Genomic DNA, 24,445 nt, shown 5'->3' with positions numbered 1-24,445 from the left:
GGAGACCAACTGTACCTGGTTATGATTGTAGGGTATGGTAGAGATCAACATAACCAGAACAGGACTACTCAGTTCCCATGTTTCACACGTATTCTGAAGGTTGTTTTGGATGAATCACCGAATTTGAAGAGTGACAGAGACATTAGTTAGAATGGAAGAGCTGCTCCTCAAGGAGCCCACACACTTTCAGTGGAAGTATCCAGTATTTGGTGACAGGGAAGTAGAGATCACTGAACATGAAGAGAAATCCATCATGACAGTGGGCATTGTCTTAGGTCATGTGTTAACAAGCAAGGCAAGACAGGCTTGGTTCATATTGAAACCTACACATGTTAATGAACAATTGTGAGAAAGAAAAGTGGGTTAGCAACCTAAATTCGTGTTCTATTGGGTTTCAAAGTAAGACACTTATGGAAAAAAAAACAAAATGTTTTTATTTTTAATTCCTTTACTAAGAAGGAAATAGTGTGTTTGATATCACATCTTTGTTTTGTGGGTGGAGATTGAGTTTACACTTCTGTACACAAACACCTGGAAGTGAATTGCCTTCTTCAATACTTCTCCACATTATTTTTGTGTCAGGATCTTTCATTGAAGCTGGTGCTCACAGATTTCGCTAGACAAGCTAGATAGCAAGCCCAAAGATCCTTCTATAGTTTCCTCTCCAGCATTGGTATTAATTATAGGCATGCTCTGTCCCATACAGCTCTTTAAATGTATGTGGGCATCTGAGTGCAGATCTTCATAGTTCTTTGGAAAGATTTTTTTCAATTGAGTGATCTTCAATACCATTGTTCAACTGAACCATATTTTTATTTTTTGATAATTCTATTCAACTTATTTTGATCACATGCACGACACTTCTGACCCCCTCATTTCTCCCATATCAGCCCTCTTTCTATTCCTTCCAACTGTATGTTCTCTTGCTATTTATTGTTCTTACAGAAGATACTATCTCTGTATATTTGTGGTCCTTTGACTCTTACAATCATTCTATTTCTCCTGATGTTCATTAGTATAAGATGTAGGGATTGTGTTGCAAATGAATTCACTAGGTATAGCATATCTCGGTCAGTTTTGGTTTCTGCATTTTTGTCACTCTGGCTTTCTGTAATTCTATCTGCAGCAAAAAGGAGATTAAAAAAGGAGTGTTTTGATAATGGGTGGGATTTACACTTATCTGTGGAATAAGGATCAGAATTTAGAATGTAGTTAGAATTATATGTGTTTATTCAAATTGCAATGGTAGGTTTGTGTCTTAAGTTCTATGGCATCACTCACTAGAGTTAGCTAAACTCATTTTTTGAAGAAATACTTTAAATTTTGTATGTGTGTTTACATTTTCCCTGTTGTTTTAATTATTTCATCCCATATTCTATTCTCTCCTTTCCTTTTTTATTTTCTTTTTTCCCTAGTATTATAACACGTCTTATTGTGTGTATATGTGTATATAGATGTGTCTGTCTGTATGTGTGAATGTGGATGTGCTCTCTCCCTCTCTCTCTCTCTCTCTCTCTCTCTCTCTCTCTCTCTCTCTCTCTCTCTCTGTGTGTGTGTGTGTGTGTGTGTGTGTGTGTGTGTGAACAAAGGACAGTATACAACCTCAAGTGTCATCCCTAAGGAACCTTCCACATCTTTATCAATGGCATAAAATCTGTCACTGTCTTGGAGCTCAGTGAGTAGGCTAGACTACCTATACTCTCTACTCTATAACTCCATATGCATTGACTGTCTCTATCTCTCTTGAGCTCCAGCTGTATCACTAACCCTATCTATTTCCCCATCACTATTCCTACTCCAATCCTTATCCCTGTGTTTATCTGTGTCTCCATCCCCACACCTACTTCTAAATAAGATGTTTTTTTCTGCTTTACATCACAACCTGAATCATACTGGTATCAGCATTTTAGACATCTTTATCCTGACTGCATTGCATTGTGAGCTTCTTATCTAAAATTATTTCTACAATCCAAGCTCTTAACACCAACAGGTTTATTCCCATGCCCTTACTACTCCTGTCCAGTATCCTGTATCTATTTTAGCTATTGAGACAGTACATTATTCTAAAAATTTAGCTCACTTTTATGAAATTAGCTCCCAAGAAGCTAATGACTCACTCTTGACTTACAGCTATTTAATACAAAATTGCAGTGCTGAGAAGCATAAAATGTGAAGTTAATCAATATCCATGCCAGGCCTGCAGTTTTCTGAATAAAAAATGAAGGAGAAGTGGATGTCAGAGAGAAGACAGAGAGGTGGAGGAAAGACCCTGGTAGGGGAGGGTCATGAATGAAGAAATAAAGAAAAAGAAAAAAAATCCATACCTTAATAAGTAGAAATTCTATTTTAGAAACAATTAAATGCCACTACACACAAAGACAAAAAAAGGAGGGAAAAAGTACAAATACTCAGGCAATCTTTTTAGTATAGTAGATCTTAAAATCAAAGAGTTGCAGATTTGTTTGTGTATGGCATATATGTTTTGAGTTTATGTACATAAGTGCATGGGAGTATGTGAACACACACATGAACACAGAGGATAGAGAAGGACATTGGATGTCCTGTTCTATTACTATCCATCTTCCATGCAGTAGACAAAGTCTTTCACTAATCCTGGACCTATGCTGATTTCCAGGAAGCTCTAAAAATCCTCTTATCTCCCAAACCTCATACAAATACTAGGCCTACAAGCACTTGAGAATATACCCACAATTTTGAAATGAGTTCTAGGTATTTGAAATCAGGTTCTCATACTTATGAGGATGTTGAGCTATCTATTCTGTCCAGTGCTAATTGTTCTCAAACTTACATTAATTCAATATCTTCCATTATAGTATCGAAGTCACTGCAGGCTATTTTCTATCTGATTTATATTATATGTACAAATGTGGAGGAGAATTTAAAGAGTTAGGTCAGTTACACTCAAACTACCAAGATAATCTTCAACCTTATTTTATTAAAGACCATACTCTCATTGGGAAGTTTTAATTAGTTTAGAATAGTTCATATTTGTAAGGACTCGGATTCTGTGCAGAACAATACTGATGTCAGTGCTGGGAAATTCTCTCAGGATTTGACAGAAGACTTTAAGTTTCCAGTACAAGGTACATAACTATTATTACCTGTGGGTAGCCTGTGATCTTTGCTTCTTCCATCTCCATGGTTGTGAGATCAAGGTCCATAGGTAACCTTAACTTCTGAGATCTTCACTATAAAGCAAGTAAATACTTTCAGAAGTGACCCTCAGCAATTCAGGTAAGAGAAACATTATAACTTTTTACCTTAAAAATCAATATTTTTAAATTATTAAGTAAATGTTCAATTCTCCTAAATTTTGACTCCTTTCTTGACTCCATAGGCCATCTCAAAATTCAAGATATGTGGAACCAAGATGAAGTACAATACTGTAACCCACCTTACTTTATGATTATAAGGTAGAATCCTAAATACACAGGTAAGAGTGCAAATGAATCACTTAAAAATTCAGTCATATGTTAAAGTAGTTTCAATAATGATTCAAATGTATCACATAAAATATTATTGAGCAAAGTGAATTTCTATTGCCTTCTTTCAATGTTTTGATTATTGGAAAACAAAGTCATTTTAGCTATACAATCTCATAGTTCAATCTGTCAGTCAACACATTCCAATGAATCAATAAGTATTGAGAACTAGTAGATTCAAAAGCAAAATGAAATTGAGATTCAAAATTTAAAAAAAAAGCTTTTTATTTACAAGTTTTAAAAACAGAAGAAATTAATCCATCTTCATGAGTCTCTAACATGCCATGGCACACTATAGAGTGCATAATTTTCTAAAGAAACTGAAAATTAAAAAAATAATATTTTAATATTTTCACTTTTTGCTATTTTATGATGACATATAAGTTTCACAGTTATTTCACTTTTTGTTTGCTATGAAAATATTTTTAAGTCACAAACAGCTATATCCAGGACATGCTGTCTCAGAGTTACAACCTCCTTTGTGTACTTCAAGAAGTCTGACTAGCAAGGGGACGACTTTCTTAGGTAGCACAAGCATGAGGCTGAGGAATGGGGAAAAGCTTTGGGGACAAGAGTAGGTCTATTCCTGGCTCATGAGTACCAGCCACTAAACTGAAGTCGAAGGATGAGAACTAATCCTCCACATTGAGGAAGGAAGCTACCTACTCTTACTATCATAGGCAAAAAATTGACTATCATCCAGGTTCTCTGGCTGCTCAGCCTTGCATGCTGCCAGAGACCCTAATGCCAAACACTTCTGATGCTAGCAAGGGTCCTGGGCTCTAACATCTTCAGGGAATGCCAGAGTCCTGCCTTGTTATTAGGTAGATAATTATTTCACATAGCTGAATCGGGTTTTCTGTGTATGGAAATGAACTAGTAATTTCTGGTCCCACTATAAAACCTTACTTTTGATTAGAGTATCGTCTCAAATCTCTATACAAACCAGCCAGCAATGCCAAGAAGATAAAAAATAAACAACCCCAGAAGAAAAACAGCCATTCAACTCATCAAAACACACACACACACACACACACACAGAGTGAGAGACAGACAGAGAGAGACAGAGACCGAGAGAGAGAGAGAGAGAGAGAGAGAGAGAGAGAGAGAGAGAGAGAGAGAGAGAGAAAGGTGGATGTAGATACATAGTTTTCTGTGGGAGTTTTTCCATTTTTATTTTTTCAAAATGTGCTTTTATAATTATTTTTAAAAATAAATTCAACATTGACATTTCTATAAAGAATGAATGCCGTTTCGGGATTCCTGTCCTGCTAGAGCAAATGTACAGTGCTTTTTCTTGGCCCCGCTCTAGTCTGACTGCCCACCTTGATGCTCCACAAGGTCATCTCAAAATTCAAAGTTCTCTTTAAAAAATAAAGCACAGGGAAAACTGCACAGTTGTAAGACAAGACACCCAGACAGAACTGCAATCAACAACATATATAAACTAGCCTGAATGAGCAGAGAAGAGATTTAAATATTTCAAAAACTCAGTGTGAATAAAGGCACAGACAGATTCAGTGTTTATAAAAAATAAAGGTCATTTCTTTAACTTTCGGGTAATTCTATTTACAGAAACTATAATTCATTAGTCCATACTAATCTTTGTGCAATTCATAAACATAAATTTATTATATTAACAAATATTTTCAAAAATATTTCCTTTTCATGTTGAATATATTAAAAATTTGCAGTTGAACAAAAACACATTTACAGAAAGTTTTGTACTAAATTTATATTAATAGTCTTTAACAAACCATGCATTAAAATTATTTTGAGATTAATAAGTCAAATATACATGCCATAATTTTTTATGATATCATTACATAAGTGCATAAAGAATTTTTTTTCTAATTAAAAAAGTTTGGTTTGGTAATAGCAGAAGTATTCCTACAAAATGTGAGTTAAATTTGGAGATTATACATGCCAGCAATGTATGGAAATAAATAATCTTAAAAAGCAAAATTAGCTGCATTTCAGAGACAATAGGAGGTGCATAAAAAGAAACTTCCCTCTTATAAAAAGGAAACATTGTGTTTTCAGGATTGCAATTCATATCTTTGTAATTGCAAAGATGGCTGAGAACAACTACTCGGTGACAACAGAATTCATCCTGGTGGGATTCTCAGATCACCCAGACCTGAAGACCCTCCTGTTCCTGTTTTTTTCTGTCATCTATCTGGTCACCATGATTGGAAATCTTGGGCTGGTGGTCTTGATCTACATGGAACGCCGTCTTCACACACCCATGTACATCTTTCTGGGTAACCTGGCTCTCATGGATTCCTGCTGCTCCTGTGCCATCACTCCCAAGATGCTACAGAACTTCTTTTCTGTGGACAGAAAGATATCTCTCTATGAATGTATGGTACAGTTCTATTTTCTCTGTCTTGCTGAGACCACCGACTGTTTTCTTCTGGCAGCAATGGCCTATGACCGTTATGTGGCCATATGCAACCCACTGCAGTACCACACCATGATGTCCATGAAGCTCTGCCTTCAGATGACCATAGGAGCCTACATAGCAGGAAATGTGCATCCTATGATTGAAGTGGGGCTACTGTTAAGGTTAAAGTTCTGTAGGTCACATGTAATCAAGCACTTTTTTTGTGATGTCCTTCCATTATATAGGATCTCTTGTACTGATACACATATCAATGAGCTGATATTATTTATTTTGGCAGGGTCAATTCAAATCTTTACTATCATCATAGTTCTTGTGTCTTATTTTTATATACTTTTCACTATATTCACAATGAAATCTAAAGAGGGTAGAGGGAAAGCCTTATCCACTTGTGCATCTCACTTTCTTTCTGTATCAATATTCTATGGTTCCCTTAACTTCATGTATGCTCAACCACATTCAGTCAATGAAGGAGATAAAGATATACCTGTAGCTATTTTCTATACCCTAGTAATTCCTTTATTAAACCCTTTCATTTACAGTCTGAGAAATACGGAAGTAATAAATGTGATGAAAAAAACCATGAAGAAGAAATGATTCTACAACATGAGAAATGAAGGACCAAATCCATTGGACAGCTGATTTAAAGTTGAACATGCCCTTTTCTAAATGCACCTATAATAAGAAAGTGATCAAATGTAAAGAAAAAATTGATCAATTTATTGAAACCTAAGAACATTTGAATGCAATTAGCTCATAATAATTAAATTCTGTTAAATTATGCTTGAAATTCTCAGAAATAATTTAAAGAACTGCTGAAGTATTGGAATGTATTTTGGCACATTTTTCAATATTTCTAATGAATTTTAGGAATAAAGTTGTTATACTAATTGTGACATTCATTTAATATCATTATCAAGTTTTTCAATTTCAGATCTTAAAATTTCAAGAAAATTTCAGACTTATTTTTAATAAGCAGTTCCATCAATGTAAGAAAATTTTCATTGAAGAATTTGATTTTCTATTTTACATTTGTTTTTTGAGAGATTATATTTCAGTGTGCACTCATCCAAAATATTCTCTAACAAGAATATTTTTATATTAAGTATTAGTCATTTTTCATCTCACATTTTCTGAACCTTAGTATTATACTGTAGCAATTACTGATAATAAGGCTTTTCAGTTCATGCCTCAAAATGATTCTATTAAACTGAAATTTCTATGTTTCTTGATTTTTTTCCTCATTTGATTACTTGTCCATTATAAATGGTAGTGAAACTCCCAAATGTTTCCACTAAATCAAATTTTTTCTTCTCCATGACATTATTACTTTTTGTTGTTTTTTAGGAATATAAACACCTTCACCAACTCAAATGAAAGCATTTAATATATTCATAATTTTAAAAACATTCAAGTCTGACAGAGCAGAAAACAAATAAAAACTCTAAATATCTAAACAAAAATACTTATTCACCAGAAAAAAAGAATTTCACAAATATACTAGAAATTGTAATAAACTTTTGACCTTTGAATCTTTCTGACTAACTGAACATTAAAAAGTTTCAATCAAAATTGCCTTATCTCTAGATGCTTGGAATCTGGAAAAAGTAATATTATCTTTTAATGTTTCAGACTTTTACAAAGAACTATAGGCAACTAAGGAATGGTGAGAACAGGATAGTCTTTCCCACAGAAGAAGACATCAATTGGTTATCCATTACCAAATGGTCATCACTGAAAAATATTATATGAATACACATACACAGTTATGTGTGTATACATATGCATTATATATATATATATATAGTCACAGTTTTCAACACATGTATTTAGAGATAGATGATCATTCAAAAGACCCAACAATTGGTGAATGATAGGTAGAGTATAGATGGATAGATGTTAAACGAATATATGTATGGATAGATAGATGATAGGTAGATAAATAGAATTATAGATAGGTAGAGGGAGACAAACAGACAGCAAATAATATGACAATTACTGATGAGAAAAGAGTATCAGAAATTTAAAGATAGCCTTTTGAAGTACATGAGAGGTTTTGGACAGAGAAAAGGAAAGAGGAAATGATCTAATATTATAATCTCAAAAATAGTTTAAAAGGGATTTAGTTATTAAGTAACATCTGTCATAAAATGCACATTTGAGTCAGTCTTTGAGACAATGAGTGCATCAGTGAGAATAGGGCCTGTGGATTGGATGGGCATTGGGACAGATAAGATGTAGCTGAAAACTGTTTAGAAGACAGAAGACAGTCTTTCTTGTAAAGTTGCAAATCATCTTTCCATTTAGCAATTGCTTTTCATTATGGTATGCATCTCTGTGAAGATGGTCAGGAATTTCCCTTAGGCTGTACCTCATTGAAACACAGAGTAAATTTATTTTATATTTTAACCTATTTTAAGTATTTTGATAAATTTTTCTTCCTCCTCCTTTCTTGCCTCTTACTTTTCTCCTCCCCTCCCTTCCAATTCCTCCTGTCTCTTCTCTCTCACTCTCCCCACCCACTCCTACCTCCCTTCTTATCCCCCCTCCCCTATCTTCCTATCTTTTCTCTACCCTCTACACTAACTCCATTCCATGTTTTCCCTTTCTCTTCTTTCTTCTTTCTTCCCCTCTTTTTCTTCCCCTCTTTTCCTCTCTTTCCTTCTCTTTGCTTTCTTCTCATCCTTCCCTTTCCTCCCCTGGCCCCACGTTTCCTAGTCTCCTCTTCCCACTCCTGCTTCTCCCTTCTCTTTGCTTTTTGCTTTTACACTCTCATCTGTCCTCCATTCCTTTCTTACTCTCTCCCTTCCTCTTACTTTCTTGCCTTTCTCCTTTCTCTTTAAATATTTAAACCTCTACTTATTCAATGAAGAAAATCTTGGAGGTGTAAAATACACAGAACCCACCTACAAAAAAAGATTACATTGTTTTGTCCAACTTTGGAATAAACTGATTATATTAATATGTCTGAGCATCATTACCATTTTGAACATGTTCACTAAAATTCCTGAAATTTAACACATTTTCTCAGTTTATATAATAACTTTTATTCTTCTCCTAGTGGGAACTCAAATGGAAAACTCGAAGGCTTTTCAGAGTCATTGTTTTATTTCAACAGCTTCTGACAAAACTTCTAGTTCTCCATCATGAGATGTTGGCTCTCAGGCTTTATAATTCTCGCCAAAAACAAGAACTAGAAACTTGCCACAGAGTTTATCCAAGTGACAATTTTTACTAGTTTTCATTGTGCATTTTATTTGTTTATTTGAAAAAACTTCATAAAAACAGTGACATTCATGGCACTGAAATATTTCATCTAGTGTATATCTCCACTTAGTAACTTTAGTGTGATCCAGGAGGCCCTCATGATGGAAAGAAACAGTCAACTTGTTACTATAGCTCTTCTGTCCTAGACACACAAACCAACCACGGCATGAACATGCACACAGAACAGATAAGTGAACCATAAGACATGTAACGTCAGTCTTTTTCTCTCTTCTATATTACCCCAATGGTCATATTCAATTTTTGTTAAATTTGTAACATAACTATATTATAATGATTCATTGAAATATTTGCCTACACACTTTATTTGCTACATTTCTATAGACCCATTTATTACCATACATTTGAATTATTATATAGCTGTATATTTTGTCTAAGTGACAGTGACAGGTTTCCTTTCTCAAGCAAAACTGAAAATCTTGTGATAGGTATGTTAATGCTTGTATTAATATTGCTATTGGCAACTTTGATGTGACCTCAAACATTATTTCATACAAAATTAAAAAAAATGTTTGTCATAGTTACTGTTACAATGTAAAAAGTGGTCTTTTACCTGCTGTTTATAAAAGTCTTTCTGGTATTTTATATGCTATAGACTCTTTTTCATTGTGCTCTTTATTAACATAAAGACCTTGAGTATATGCAAAGTTTGTTTAACCTGCATCATCAACTTTTTTGTATTTGTATTAATAACATTATCCTGCATGTAAGAGTGCTTATGCTTATGCAACAGTAACTCATTCTCCTCTTTCTACTCTGTTCTTTTTCCTTTTAATAAATTCTATTCTTGTTACTGGCATAATTTTAGAGAGGAGTAATAGAAAATAGTAAATGACTTCCCTTTCTTGCTCATCCCTGAAATGACCACACTCCACAGAAACCCCAAAAAGCCTGGTTCTATACCTGGGGACATGAACCCTCTTCATGTGTGAACCACCTTTGTCTGGTAAGTCACTTCTTCCCTTTTTCATCCCCTCCCTCCTCCTCACTATCTACAAATCCACAAGCCTAGTTCCAGACAATGGCATAAGTATCTCCCTTGTTACTAAGATACCATGGCTGGGTACATAGCTTCTTTTTCTTCCCTTTCCTGTACAGAGTCTGAACTGGTCATCTCTTGTAACTAGGCAAGGCCTCCAGTGATGGGACTAGATTGCCATTACTACTATATTACACACACACATATAAAAAGTATATGAATATTATCATGCAAATTTGTAGTTTATTATTGATATAAGTATATCTTTGCATGTGATTATTGACATATTACCTTCAATCAACCTGATTTTGCAAGCCATAGCCTGTGATCAATGTCATCCCAAGCATAACCCTCAAATTCTTTTATTTTTGAGATAGGGATCTAATTAAATTATTCTTTTCCTTTCCTCCCTTAAAATCTTCCCAAATTCCCCCCTTTTCTTTCTTTAAATTCATGGCCTTTTTTTGCATTGATCATTATTGTATACATACATATATTTGTTTATGCATGTATTTACCCAATTTGCCTCGTGAGTCTGTGTAATATTACTTGTATGTATGTTTTCAGGACTGACCATTAACACTGAATAAGCAGTTGGTGTACTCTTTCCAGGGAAGGAACATCTCTCCTGATCCCAGCTTTACTCAGAAAATTCTATAGTTCTTTCTGTACTGTTGAGGCTTCTTGGGCTTTTCCCATTACATTTGATTATGGTCATTGATTGGCATACTCCATGTTCAGCTCTCTTTTGGGTGGTTATGTTGGTGAGTCTTTATAGGTATAGTTTCTTATGTGACTAGGAGACAAAATCAGCAAATGCTCTGTTCTTCTTCTGGCTCTTACAATCCTTCCATGTCATCTTCTGTAATGATTCATAAGCCTTAGATACTGGAGTGTTTTCTAGATATATCCATTAAAACTAGACTCCAGAATTCTGCATTTTGATTAGTTTTGGTTTTCTGTAGTGATCTTTGTCTATTAAAAAGAGACGTTTCCTTGGGGTTGGGAGAAGACTACACATATCTGTATAAAAACAAATGTTTATAAGTTATTGCTAGAGTTTGTGCAGCAGATTAGTAAATTAGTAGTTGTAGACTTTCCTTCAATAATTACAACTTCCCTAGCACTGAGTAGTCAGCTATATTTCACTCTTTGAACAGATTTTAATTCCAACTAGAAAGATGCTGGTTACCATCAAACTGCATGTGCAGTTACTGCACCCTTAGCATGATCATGCATTGCTGGGTGTTGATGTGGTTCATAGTCATCTCAGCTAAGTAGAACTGCTTGTTTCCCCTCTCCTCTGAATGATTTTATAACATCTCATACCATGAAAGGTAGTCCTTGGGTAAGAGGCATTCAGATCAGTTTCATGTCAGGTGTCTTGGGTCACGTTTCTGAAGTGTATGTTACCTACAGCGTGATGTATTACTTGCTATCTATCAGGGTTCATCAATGGTAATAACAATAAGCTAATGTTTTAAGAGTCTTTTAGCTCAAGCCAACAACTGTGAAAAGGGGTCCTCATTTCTGACTTTGGAATTTTTGTTTGTTTCTGTTGGCTCTTAGAATAAGCACCATCACTCAGATGAGAAAAGTTCATTAAAACTGTGTGTGTGTGTGTGTGTGTGTGTGTGTGTATGCATGAGCATCTGTCTGTGTGCATATTATAGGCTTTTTAGGTGAATAGTTAATAGTATGATTCCTTTGAGTTTTTTAAGCTGTCTGTATTGTTTTTTATCCACTTCCCTCTTTTTGCCTTCCATAAGTACCCGCTTTGTATTCTCCCTGTCAGATCACTCATATGCTTCAATTCCCCTTTACCTTCTTTTCACCTTCTTCTGTATTTACTTCTCTTCCTCCACACCGAGCAGTCTCCTTTATTTCTATTTCTCTAATTAAATTGCAATGCTCATTTTTTGCTCATTTTCACACGTGTTTCAAAAAGTTGCAAGGTGTTGTAAACATTCACAATGTCTTGCAATATTTGGTCTTAGGTAATGCACATTTAAAGCATGTTTTCCTCATCATGGCCTTGATCTCTTTGCTCTTCCTTCTCTTGGACTGCTCTTTTGTAGCTTCACCCAGGGCTTTGATGATCTCTGTATCTGCTTCCATCAGTTGCTATTTTAAAGTTCTATGATGACAATTAAGGTAGTCCTCCATCTGATTACATGGGAATGTCATTTTAGGTTTCTTTCCACTGTTGCTTGAAGTTTTAGTTAGAGTCTTCCATGTAGATTCCTGTGAATTTCCCTAGAACCATGTTTCTTGCTAGTCTTTTAATCACTCCTGCAATCATTATTATCTCTTTTATTTCTCTCCCTCACCGTTTTTCCCTTTCTTGAGCATCCTGTCCCCTCAAGCTCTCTTTTTCCCTCCCTTTCTACCCTCTCCTTCCCTTTTACACCCCCCTTATCCTCCCACTCCTAATTTACTCAGGAGGTCTGGTTTGTTTCCCCTTTCCAGGGAGATCCATGTATGTTTCTTTTAGGGTTATCTTTGTTCACTAGCTTCTCTAGAGTCATGGACTGTAGGCTAGTTATCCTTGCTTTATATCTAATGTCCACTTATGAGTGAGTATATACCATTTTGTCTATTTGGGTCTGGGTTAGCTCACTCAGTATGTTGTTTTTTAGTTATATTCATTTGCATACAAATTTCATGATGTCAGGTTTTTGCCTCTGAGTAATACTCCACTGTGTAAATGTACCACATTATTTTATCCATTGTTGCTTCAGCTGCACCTAGGTAGTTTCCAGGTTCTATTTTGAATAATGATGCAATGAACACAATTGATCAAATGTACTTGTGGTATGAGCATGCATCCTTTGGCTATAGGCTGAAAACTAGTAAAACTGGCTCCTAAGTTAGATTGATACTCACTTATCTGAGAAACCACTACACTGATTTTTCAAAGTGATTTAACAAATTTGTATTCCTACCCACCAGCAATGGAGGAATGTTCCCCATATTCCACATCATCTCCATCATAAGCTATCATTGATCTCATTTTAATTTGCATTTCCCTGATGGCTAAGGATTTTGAGAAATGCCTTAAGTATCTTTTGACTATTTGCAATTTATCTGTTGATAATTCTCTATTTATATCTGTACCCCATTTCTTGACTGGATTATTTGGTAATTTGATGTCTAATTTCTTGAATTCTTTATATATTTTGGAGGTCACTCCTCTGTCTGATTTAGGGTTAGTGAAGATACTTTCCCATTCAGTAGGGTGCCGTTTTGTGATAGTGACTGTGCCCTGTGTGTTATAAAATTTCTCAGTTTATCAGAAGCTAGGTAACAAGGAGGTCCCATTTATTATATGGATACCCACAGAAATATCTGACCTGAGTTAGTGAGAGCTCCCTGAATCTGGACTGATATCAGAAAAATAGGACCTTCATAGAACCAAACTAGAACCTCTGAATTTGGGGAACAGTTGTGAGGATTGGGCAGTTTGTGGTCTACTAGCAGTGGGACCAGGTATTATCTCTAGTTCTTGAACTGGCATCTAGGAGAATATTCTCTCAGGAGGAATATCTTGCTTAGACTAGATATGGGGGGCGGGTCTCGGTCTTGCCTCAAATTAAAGTGTCAGACTTCATTAACTCCCCATAGGAAGCCTTACCCTTTATGAAGAGTGGATGTATATGGGGTGGAGGGAAGAGAGGAGGAGAGAGTGTGATAACAGGGATAGATGTGTAAAATGAGAAAAGATTGTATTGAAAAAAATTCTTAAAAAAGCATGTTTCCCCTAATATATACTCTAGTAACCCTTAGACAACCTGATTTTAACCTAAATCACTTGACTATTATAAAATGTAGGCTATTGACACCTTTCTTTGATCATATAACTACATTTCCGTATAAACTACATCACCTCAATAAAATTCCACAATTCAATTATTTCATGAAAGCTGTTAGGTTTCTTATTTGGTGAATCACTATGGATGATGATAAAACACAGTGAACCAGAGACACTCTTAGAGGCAGCCTAGACAGTACTTTTATGTATACAGCGCTCTGAGCACAGAATAACCATGACAATCTACCCACAGTCATAAATATTGTTCTTGCACTTCTATAATTTTTTTTCCTTCTCTGTAGGAACCTCAAATTGATTTGCTACAATAAACAAGTGCTAACATTTCCCAACACAATTTGATGAAAGACATTTTCAAATTTGAAGCAATATTTCCAAAGTCTGTGTCTTTTTACAGGAATATAGCACTTCCTCATCACATAGAGCTGTGTTTAGAGACCCCATGTCATTAGTGGCATTGCGTTTATGTCCTTTTCGTGGGAACTACACTACCACAACAGCTAATGTATTTATGGTGGCATAATGAATAGAATATCAACCTATTTTTAAGATGTTTAAATTTAATTTCTGCTCTTATTCATTTTATTTTACTGGAACACTTTATTAAAATACTTTACATGATTTAAAATCGATTTCAAATATTTTTATTGAAATGGGTATATATACCTGAGCCCTTTTTAAAATGCTAACTCTGTGGAACAGGGATGTGATCTTTAAGTGAGAGCTCTTGCTACCCAAAAATGAGTGCCTGTGTTTGCAAACCCACAAATGGAATGCAAATGTCACAAAAAAGAGCTGCATATTTCAGGGTTGAGAAGGTCATGGCCTCACATATGCCTGTAACATCAGTATTGTAGTGTGTTGAAATGATTGCTGAAGTTAGCAGGATGCTAACTTAGCTATAGGGATCTTTCCCTATAGCTTTCTCTTTCAAGAAAGTAAGACTATAGGCATGATGGCTGGTGAACTCCTTTGGCCTATACAAGTGTGTGCATGGTCAAATGTAACTGCACATAATTATGTATACATCATACACATATACCCCAAACATTCATATGCACACAAACCAGCAACAAAAGTTTTCTGGGGTAGATAACTGCAAAATATTCCAGATAATGAACAAAATTTATATTCACAAAGCCTCCCATAATCATATGGTGTTTTAATAAGAATACAACTAACAGAAATATGAGACCTAAGCATTTTTTAAGGATTTTGCCAGATTTATTTTACTTCCTATTTCTTAAAGTGTAGATAATTGGATTTAGCACAGGAATTATTACAGTGTAAAATACGGAGTCCATCCTATCGTGATCATCAACTTGTGAAGATGCAGAACACATATACATTAAAAACAGAGAGACAGCATCAAGTACAGATAAGATATTTCCTCTATAGGTGGAGAAGGCTTTCTTTATTCCTTTGACAAATTTATGCATTAAGATTGAAAACACAGTAAGTATATACAAAACAAAAATTGTCAAAATACTAAATACCTGATTTGAGCAAGGGAAAATAGCATTGGTTAACTGAGAGAAGGGTCAGTACAGGGTATCTGTAACAGTGGCATAATGTCATAGTAAATGTGATATATTAGGTTGGAATTACAGAAAGTTAGTCTGAATAAAAAGACTTCATGAAGCAAAAGAAGAATAAATCCACCAACATGGGACAATATAAGCAGACATACACAGAACCTGTTTGTTATGATCTTTAGGTAGAGTAAAGGTTTGCATATGACTATGTAGTAATCATAGTCCATTGCTACCAAGAGAAAATATTCTGTGTTTGCACTAATTTCAAATGAAAAAAAATTGTATCATGGAGAGAGAGAGAGAGAGAGAGAGAGAGAGAGAGAGAGAGAGAGAGAGAGAGAGAGAGAGAGAGATCAGATTACTCTTGGCAAAAAAAAAAAAAGGTTGAAACATCTTTGGAGTTACTGTGGATGATAACAAAGTATCCAGATAGGCTAAACTCCCTAGAAATAAATACATGAATATTTGAAGTTCATGGTCATTCCAGATGTGAACGATCAGACCATGTTCCCCACAATGGTGATGAGATAGATCACCAGGAACAGTAGGAACAGGAGGCTTTTCCGCTGTGGCAGATGAGTGAGTCCTGTGAGAACAAACTGTGTCAGCCCTGTTGCATTTTCTGTTCCCATGTCCTCTCTTTATGTCCAAGGATTGAAAGACATTAAAAGTAACACAGTATTCAGTATTAGCTTGTAAAGTGAATTTCTGTGTTTTGTAACTTTAATGTGGCCATGTACTTATAAAAATGATCTTTTAATGTACCTAATGTTACTGTGATATATGGAAACTATCCTTGAGATTATAGAATGATGGAAGTTCATTATCCAAGTTGTAAATGTGACTGTATCAATAGGTGAATAAAACCAAAAGTCTTCCAACATTTGTAAAATGTATAGAAATCTCCTTAGACTCAGTAAAAATATTTATGATTAAGTTATAGATCTTTCCCTCCCCCTCCCCCAATCAAGTCCCCCTCCCTCGTCAGCCCAAAGAGCATTCAGGGTTCCCTGCCCTGTGGGAAGTCCAAGGACCACCCACCTCCATCCAGGTCTAGTAAGGTGAGCATCCACGAAACTGCCTAGGCTCCCACGAAACCAATAGGTACAGTAGGATCAAAAACCCATTGGCATTTATAAGTTAGGAGAAAATATGTTTTATCCACCAGCACTCCATCTTAGACTGAAATGAATAGTCTCAATCAACCAGAATATAGTGACTAACGTTCAGGTGAAAGTGAGCCATAGGTAGTGCCTGGCTGAATGCTTCAATATTAATTCTAAAGTTATTATACAGTAGTAGAAAGAAATAGGTTTCAGGTATGTAGATATGGGACTGGAATCAGCAATATTAGAAAGTCCTTATTATATTCAAAATCATCCAAAGCAGACTAACATATTAAAATTCTATAGGAACATTTATGTGAAATATAACTTTAGAAATTTAATCATTAATATAAAAAGAGTCTAAAATTTTTCCTTTAAAAACAACTGTAAATTCCTTCAAATTATGTAAAATATCATACACACACACATATATATATGTATATATATATGTATATATATATATATATAGAGAGAGAGAGAGACATTGGGTATAATTAGGGAACAGAATGGTAAATCACAAAAATTCATAATACAGACCTATTACTAATCATTGAGATATGGCATGCTAACTAGATGTTCAGAAAAAAGGAAAAATAGAAATGTGAGATTTGTATGGGACCTTTTAAAGTTGAGCTTGAGACAATAATCTGTTATTTATCATGAACATTAGAGCTACACTACCAAGATTTAGTCATAATGTGTGTTTGGTTCCCTTCCTTCTTGTGTATTGATTTATTTTACTCTCAACAAGAATTTCCATTTTAGAGTCAAGCCTGTGTCCAAAGAAATATTTCTTGTTACAACCATGAGCCTATGTCACTCCAATGAAAATATACTTTGGTCAGAATAACATACTCAGATAATTTAAGGTTATGAACACTAAGAAAGGAAAGATAAAAGAAATAAAAAGGTGAAGTACAACTGACAATAGATGCCGGAATGTTGAAAATTAAGATTTTTAATGACTTTGCTAAAGACAGTTTCCTGCACATGCTAGAGCCAATGTATGAAAATAGAAGAAATAGAGGCAAATAGGTGACTACATCGTACAAGACTGCTGTAGTCTAAGAAGTGTGAAAGTTAGTAAGCATTTATTAAGCACTCATACATAGATTTATATAATCTATTTTCTTTTGAGAGTTTTTCCACTAAGAATAAACAAGTAGAGATTATAAGGAAGAAGAGTGTACATTATGATAAGATAAAACACAAGTACGATGAGTACCAAAAGCATACATCAATAAAAGGATGATTATTAGAGTTACCCTTCAGTAGGAAGGGCATAAAACCCCAACCAGAGACCTCATGCTAACAAATAAGACCTCACTTTTGAAATGTTTGCCAGTGAGGTCACATAGACCCTGCAAACACTACAGCCTAGGCCCATCACTTCTACATCCCTTCAGAACTTAACAGTAAGATCCCATTGCTGCATAAATCACATACTTGAGTCACAGATTATGGAGAAATCAGTTAAAAATACTAGATTTAAGAGCTCTTAAAAGTCATTATGGTAAGATTTAAACATTTTCAAAGCCACCATTAAAAAGAACAATTCAATCTCATTTGCTTACACTTATTTAGGAAATGATGTTAAAAATACTGTTAATCATTTGCTATTGTTTTCATTTGTATCCAGCTATGTAAGAATCCAAAGACAAATAAAATTATAATGGGATTAAAAAGTATTATTGAATATCTATAGAAAGCGTGGATGATATTATTGAACTCATTTCTCACATACACGTATCTTGAAAGAAACCGATGAGGTACATAAAATGTGTCAAGCTATCTAAATCATAAAAAAATAACAATGGCAGTAGAGAGACACTGGATAATAGAAGAAACTTTTAAATTAAAACAACTGGTATATTTCAAGGATGTGTTGAGTTCACAATGGAAACCAGGAGATATGTTACATTGGGGAAGTAGTTTAGCTCTTTTTTTCCCACAGGAAAAGAAAATCTATAGATACCATGAAAATTAATAAATCTTCCATTTAAAAAAGAAAAACCTCTTGAAAAAGAAATAATGGCTCATCCACAGAGGTGACAACCATACAGGTGGTAAGAAAACCTTATAAGGGTTGGGGCTTGGTTCTGTTCTTGTCTTGCAGGAAAATATTCATCTTCAAAAAATGAATAGACTTTGGACATCTAAATGCCTAAAAATAAAAAGATAACTATCCAAAAAGAATCAACAAGCTCTTAAAAAAATAACCCCAACAAAACAAAACAAAAAACCCTACCTTATGATACTGTATTATGTGCATGGCAAAATTTGATTATTTAAACACATAATATACATCTATACTTAAAAATAAGAGCTGGCATTGGAGTTAGACAATGGCTATCCTTCTCTAAACCCAACCATATTGTTAAAATAGAATTCAGAATTTCTTTCTCATGCCAGGAGCCATCTGGTATGGGACAAGAAGAAGATAGATTTTAAGAAAATATTTTACTTTCCTCCATGCCCATTTTGTTTATATCATATCTTTCATTGACTATATGTCTATATGAATGATTCTTAAGTTTTCCACAATAAACAGTAGATTTCTGGCACTATTCTTTGAAGCTTCCAGAAAGAAGATAAGGTCCCACAACAACAACTCCACCTGATTGATATGATGTCATCGAGCTGCTAGCACTACATTGAGACCAGTTTTTGGGTACCGGCTGTGAAAATGGTATATCTTCTTACAGCATTCTGGCCAGAACTCCAAATAAGAACTTTTGAAAAAAACATATTGACTGCTCAAAAATCATTTAAAACCATACTAAACAGTAATTTTAAAACCTAATCATCACTTTACTTTTGCAGGATCCCAATAAGAGAACACTGCCCCCATAACAGAGGGAAGTATTTCTAGAGGATGATGCCCCCATCCCAAAAAAACTTAGTCCTTAGGGTTGGGAACACTGTTTAGTGGTTGTTGATTATTACTTGTACTAGATAGAGGGTTAGGGTAAAAACTATGTTAGTTCTAAAAAATGATAATAATAGTGGGTAGTAGAGTGAATAGTTGTGAGCTATTATTTATGGATAATTTGCATTGGTATTGTTTTGTATGTAGATACAAACTCAAATTATATTTGTTATTTTTGTTTACATTATTTGTACACCTATGTAAACATTCTGTCAGATTGTATATATGCATGTTTCTACCTCTGTTTAGGACATTTTATATATTGATACAACTTTTAGGGCATATTTTCATATTGCATTATATATTACTCCTACCTCTGATTGTCCTGATTTGTTTGACATTTGTTTACAGATTATTTGATATTCTGATATGAAGTTTTTATCTTTAAGTTATACAAGTATTAAATATCAGTCAACAGTTGTTCATGTTTGTTGTACATATATTCAGATCAATTAGGTTCTTTAGACACATAGAGATTATATTCTGTCTAAATAGGTAATCTTCAGCCACTTCAAGGATCTATAAAACATGGCATCTAAATAACTTAGAGTTCTGCTGACATGAGACATGATTGCTCCTGGCAGCACAAATGTATTCCCGAGAGAATGTTGAGCACCGAAGACACTCCACTCTGAGTTTGTTTTCTACTTGGCACCATTGGCCTTTGGGCAAGGAATTGTCCATACCTCAACCACTGACAAAGTACGTGGTATCCAGAAATGGATAAGCAGGACATAAGGAAAAAGGTTGTCAAATCTTGCCAAGACTGACAAAGATGGTTCTGAAAAATGTCCTGACTCTGAAAATGGTCTGTCAGTTACACTAAGCCTTAGTCAATGTTGGTTGTTTCAATGTTGGAATATGAGATGTTGAGATATTGCTCAGGAAGCTAATTGTCTCCATCATATATTGCTCGCTTTGGAAGCTGCTTGATTGTACTTCCTGCCTGCTCAAGTAATATTATCTCTCTTCTCAGGCCTTTGATGAGGTTCAAGATTAGATAGTCATAGTTACTGTACTCTTATAATCTAGCCAAGTCATTTCCTATACAAGACTTAGGCTCCTTAGGGTAGAATGTTTATTAAAACATTTAGCATATGTTCCTTGCTTAATATTCTTTATGCTGCTTGTAATTCTAATTATACTTGATATCTGTTCCAAGTGTATATAGTTTTATATTGGGTTTGGAATTCTCTTATTTAAATAAAAGGGGGAGGTTCTGTGGGAGCACATTTTACCCCTTCAGCCAATAGCATTTAAGAAACCAGCCCACTTGGGTGTGGTCTCTGATACTGTAAAATGCAGCTGTAAAGCATCTGCTCTTTCTTGCTTCCGGCTCCTACTTCCAGCTACTAGACTCTAGTCATGTTTGTGCAGAGGACTGTTATCTAGGACAGTGATCTGTAAGTTTTCCCTTAAATAAATAACCCTTCTATTTTTCATAATTCTGAACTGGTGAGAGATTATTTTATGACTTCCATCTTCAGTGCAGTAATATTAGTGATTCTTCTCACAGGGATTCATTCTGCAAGTTTAATTGCCCAACCTTCAACACAAGAATCAGATTATACCTCTGCAAGATTTGTCTGGAAGAGAATCAATTAGAAAATTGAAATTCCCATTTGAGTTAAAGATTCTCTGGAGAAATAGATAGGGCTGCTCTACTGGACATCATAGCTTTGAACCCATATGAAATGCACAAATTAGTCCCACAGAGGATCCACACTTAAACATCATGATTTTCCAATGATGGGAAAGATTTCAATATTAACTATTGAAAATACAGTTTAGAGATTGCACAATTCCTTTTTAAGGGCTCAAGGTGGTAAAAGTGAGTCTCCCAGACCTTCTTTTTCATGTTTCTAGGCCTTAGCCAAAGTTGGTTGCTCCCAGGTTGCAAATGAGACTTTGGGTGATTGACCAAGTAGCCAGTGGTCTCTGTCATTTGTTGCATATTTTGGAATTTGCTTGACTGCACTTCCTGCTTACTCACTTAATATTACTTCCCTTCTCAAGTGTTTGATGGGGTTAAAGACTAAATAGTTGTTACTTTCCTCTCATGACTTGGCCAAGTTATTTATATTATATTATGTTATATTATATTATATTATGTTATAATATAATATAAGATGGGAGTTGTGACTGTTTGGAATTAAGTCCAGTGATTCTGAATAAAGTAGGGAGACCAACTATCTGATTATGATTGTGGGCTCTGGTAGACCAGAACAAACAGGACTAATTTGTGCCCATATCCCAAATGCATACTGAAGACTGCTTCAGTAGGAAAACCCAATTAATTAGAAAGAAAACTGTTCCTCAAAGGATCCACACAACTATTCATACAATGCCAAAGGAAATATCTAATATTTGGTGATATGGCAGTAGAAATAGCTGGTAGAAGTCCATCACAACAGTGGGCATTATCTTGGGTCATGGGTCAATAAATAAAGAAAGACAGACCCAGTTCATATGCAAACCTACTAAAGTTAATATATGATTCTGAGGAAAGAAAGGGTCAACACCCTACATCCTTATTGTATTGTATTTTGCGGGATTGGGGTTGAGTTTACACTTCTACACAAAAACATCTGGAAGTGAACTATCTTCTTCAATACTTCTATACCTTATTTTTGTTTTAAGATCTTTATTGAACATGGAACTGACAAATTGAATAGACAAGCTAGATAGAAAACCTAAATATTTTTCTATGGTTACCTCTCCAGCATTGATATTAGTTATAGACATGTTCTGTCCAATGCAGTTGTTTAAACGGATGTGGAGATTCTGAGCTCAGCTTTTCATACTTCTTTAGCAAGAATTTTTTCACTTGAGTGATCTTTATAACCATTGTACACTTCAGAAAGATTTTTGAAATCTTTGATAATTCTATTCAATTTATTTTGATCATATTCAACACACCTCTGCCCCTCATTTGTCCCATATCTATCCTCTTTCTACTCTTTCCCACTTTACGTTCTTTTACTATCTATTGTTTTAAAGAAGAGACTTTCTCAGTAGATTTCTGGTACTTTGACTCTTACAATTATCCTATTCCTTCTGATGTTTCCCTGAGTAAAAGATGTAAGAGTTGTGTTGCCTAATATGGAATTGGCAACCCATACTCAGTTTTGATCTCTGCATTTTGGTCTCTCTGACTTTCTGTAATTCTATCTGCTGCAAAAGGAGCTTCAAAAAGGATCATTTTGATGATGGATGGGAGCTACACTTAGAATAAGGATCACCATTTAGAATGTAGTTAAGATTATATGTGTTCTTGGAAGTGGCAGTAGAAGACTTTTCTCTAGAATCTATGGCTTCTCCCACCACCTATAATTAACTAAGCTCATTTTTTGAAGAAATATTTTGTTTTCGTATTTGTGTTTTAATTAATTTATCCCATATTCTCTTCTCTTCTCTCCTTTTGTTTTTATTTTCTCTTTTTATTTTTTCTAATATTATCAACACTGCTTATTTTGTGTTTGTGTATATAGGTGTGCCTGTCTGTATGGCTGAATGTACATCCATTTGTTTGTGTTTGTACACAAAGGACAAGAGACAACCTCAAGTGTCATTCCTCAGATACCTTCTACCTCTTTATCAATGACACAAACTCTCTCGTCTTCCTGGAGCTCAGTTAGTTGGCTAAATTACCTGTCCTCGCTACTACTTATGCATTGTCTGTCACCATCTCTCTTCAGCTCCAGCTGCATCCCTAACTCTATCTCTTTCCCCATCATTATTCCTATCTCTGTATCTATCTGTGTGTCTCCATCCCTGTATATACCTCCAAATTAGATGATTTTTCGGCTTGTGCATTACATCCTGAATCATACTGGAATAAGCATTTTACAGTATATGAGAGTATGTGAAAACACACATACCACAGAGGACAGAGAAGAACATTGGATGTTCTGTTTTATAACTCTCCATCTTCCATGCTGTAGACAAAATCATTCAATAAACGTGGAATTATGCTGATGGTCAGGAAGCTCTAGCAATCCCATTTTCTCCAATCAACATTCAAATACCTGGGTTACAAATGCATGAGAGCATACCCACCCTTTCAATATGGGTTCTATGTATTTGAAGTCAGATCCTCATACTGATGAGGATGCTGAGCTATCTATTCTGTCCAGTGCCAATTGTTCTCAAACTCATATTAATTTAACATTATCCATTATACTCTAAAAGTCGCTGTAGGCTATTTTCTATCCATTTTAAATTATATGCACAAATGTGGAGAAGAATTTTAAGAATTAGTTCAGTTACACTCAAGCTAGCAAGATAATCTTCAAGCTTACTTTATTAAAGATCATGCTCTCATTGGGAAGTTTTAATTAGTTTAAAATAGTTCATAATTGTAAGGACTTCATTCTCTGCAGAAAAAATACTGATGTCACTGCTGGGAAATCCTCTAAGGATTTGGCAGAAGGCTTTAAGTTTCTAGCACAAGGTACATATCTATTATTACCTGTGGACAGCCTCTGATCTTCACTTCTTCCATCTCCATTGTTGTGAAATCAAGGTATATAGGTACTCTTAACTTCGGAGGTCTTGACAATAAGGCAAATACACACTTTCAGATGTACTCCTCAGCAATTCAGGTAAAAAAAAAGCAATCTAACTTTTTATTTTAAAAACACAGTATTTGTTTTTCTAATTATTCAATAAATGTTCAATTCAACTAAATATTGGCTTCTCTCTTGACTGTTTAGACTATCTCAAAATTCAAGATTTGTGGAACCAAGTTGAAGTACAATACTGTAACCCACCTTACTATATGATAAGGTAGAATCCCAAAATACACAGGTAAGACCACCAATGAATCACTTAAAACTTCAGGCATATGTTAAAGTAAGTTTCATTAATGACTCA

At 34.8% G+C, this 24,445-nt stretch overlaps 1 protein-coding gene and 1 pseudogene across 1 annotated transcript; one reads left to right on the top strand and one right to left on the bottom strand.

Annotated features, from left to right (window-relative positions):
* Positions 1–5,577: 5,577 nt before the first annotated feature.
* Positions 5,578–6,504, top strand: LOC126505798 (olfactory receptor 5K3-like). Its single transcript, XM_050149049.1, has one exon. It carries the CDS (start codon positions 5,578–5,580, stop codon positions 6,502–6,504), a length of 927 nt encoding a protein of 308 aa, XP_050005006.1.
* Positions 6,505–15,229: 8,725 nt separating this feature from the next.
* On the bottom strand, positions 15,230–23,500 carry LOC126505869 (olfactory receptor 187-like; annotated as a pseudogene).
* Positions 23,501–24,445: the final 945 nt, after the last annotated feature.

The sequence above is a fragment of the Alexandromys fortis genome, unplaced genomic scaffold (genome assembly GCF_014885135.2).
Source record: "Alexandromys fortis isolate MF-2015 unplaced genomic scaffold, M_Fortis_MF-2015_v1.1 scaffold_4, whole genome shotgun sequence".
Taxonomy (NCBI): domain Eukaryota; kingdom Metazoa; phylum Chordata; class Mammalia; order Rodentia; family Cricetidae; genus Alexandromys; species Alexandromys fortis.
Note: the sequence above shows the minus strand (reverse complement) of the source record. Positions and strands in the feature narration are given on the sequence as shown.

Bases quoted from the DNA above. Each gene is read 5' to 3' on its own strand.
- LOC126505798 (XM_050149049.1), top strand. From the start codon at position 5,578: ATGGCTGAGAACAACTACTCGGTGACAACAGAATTCATCCTGGTGGGA.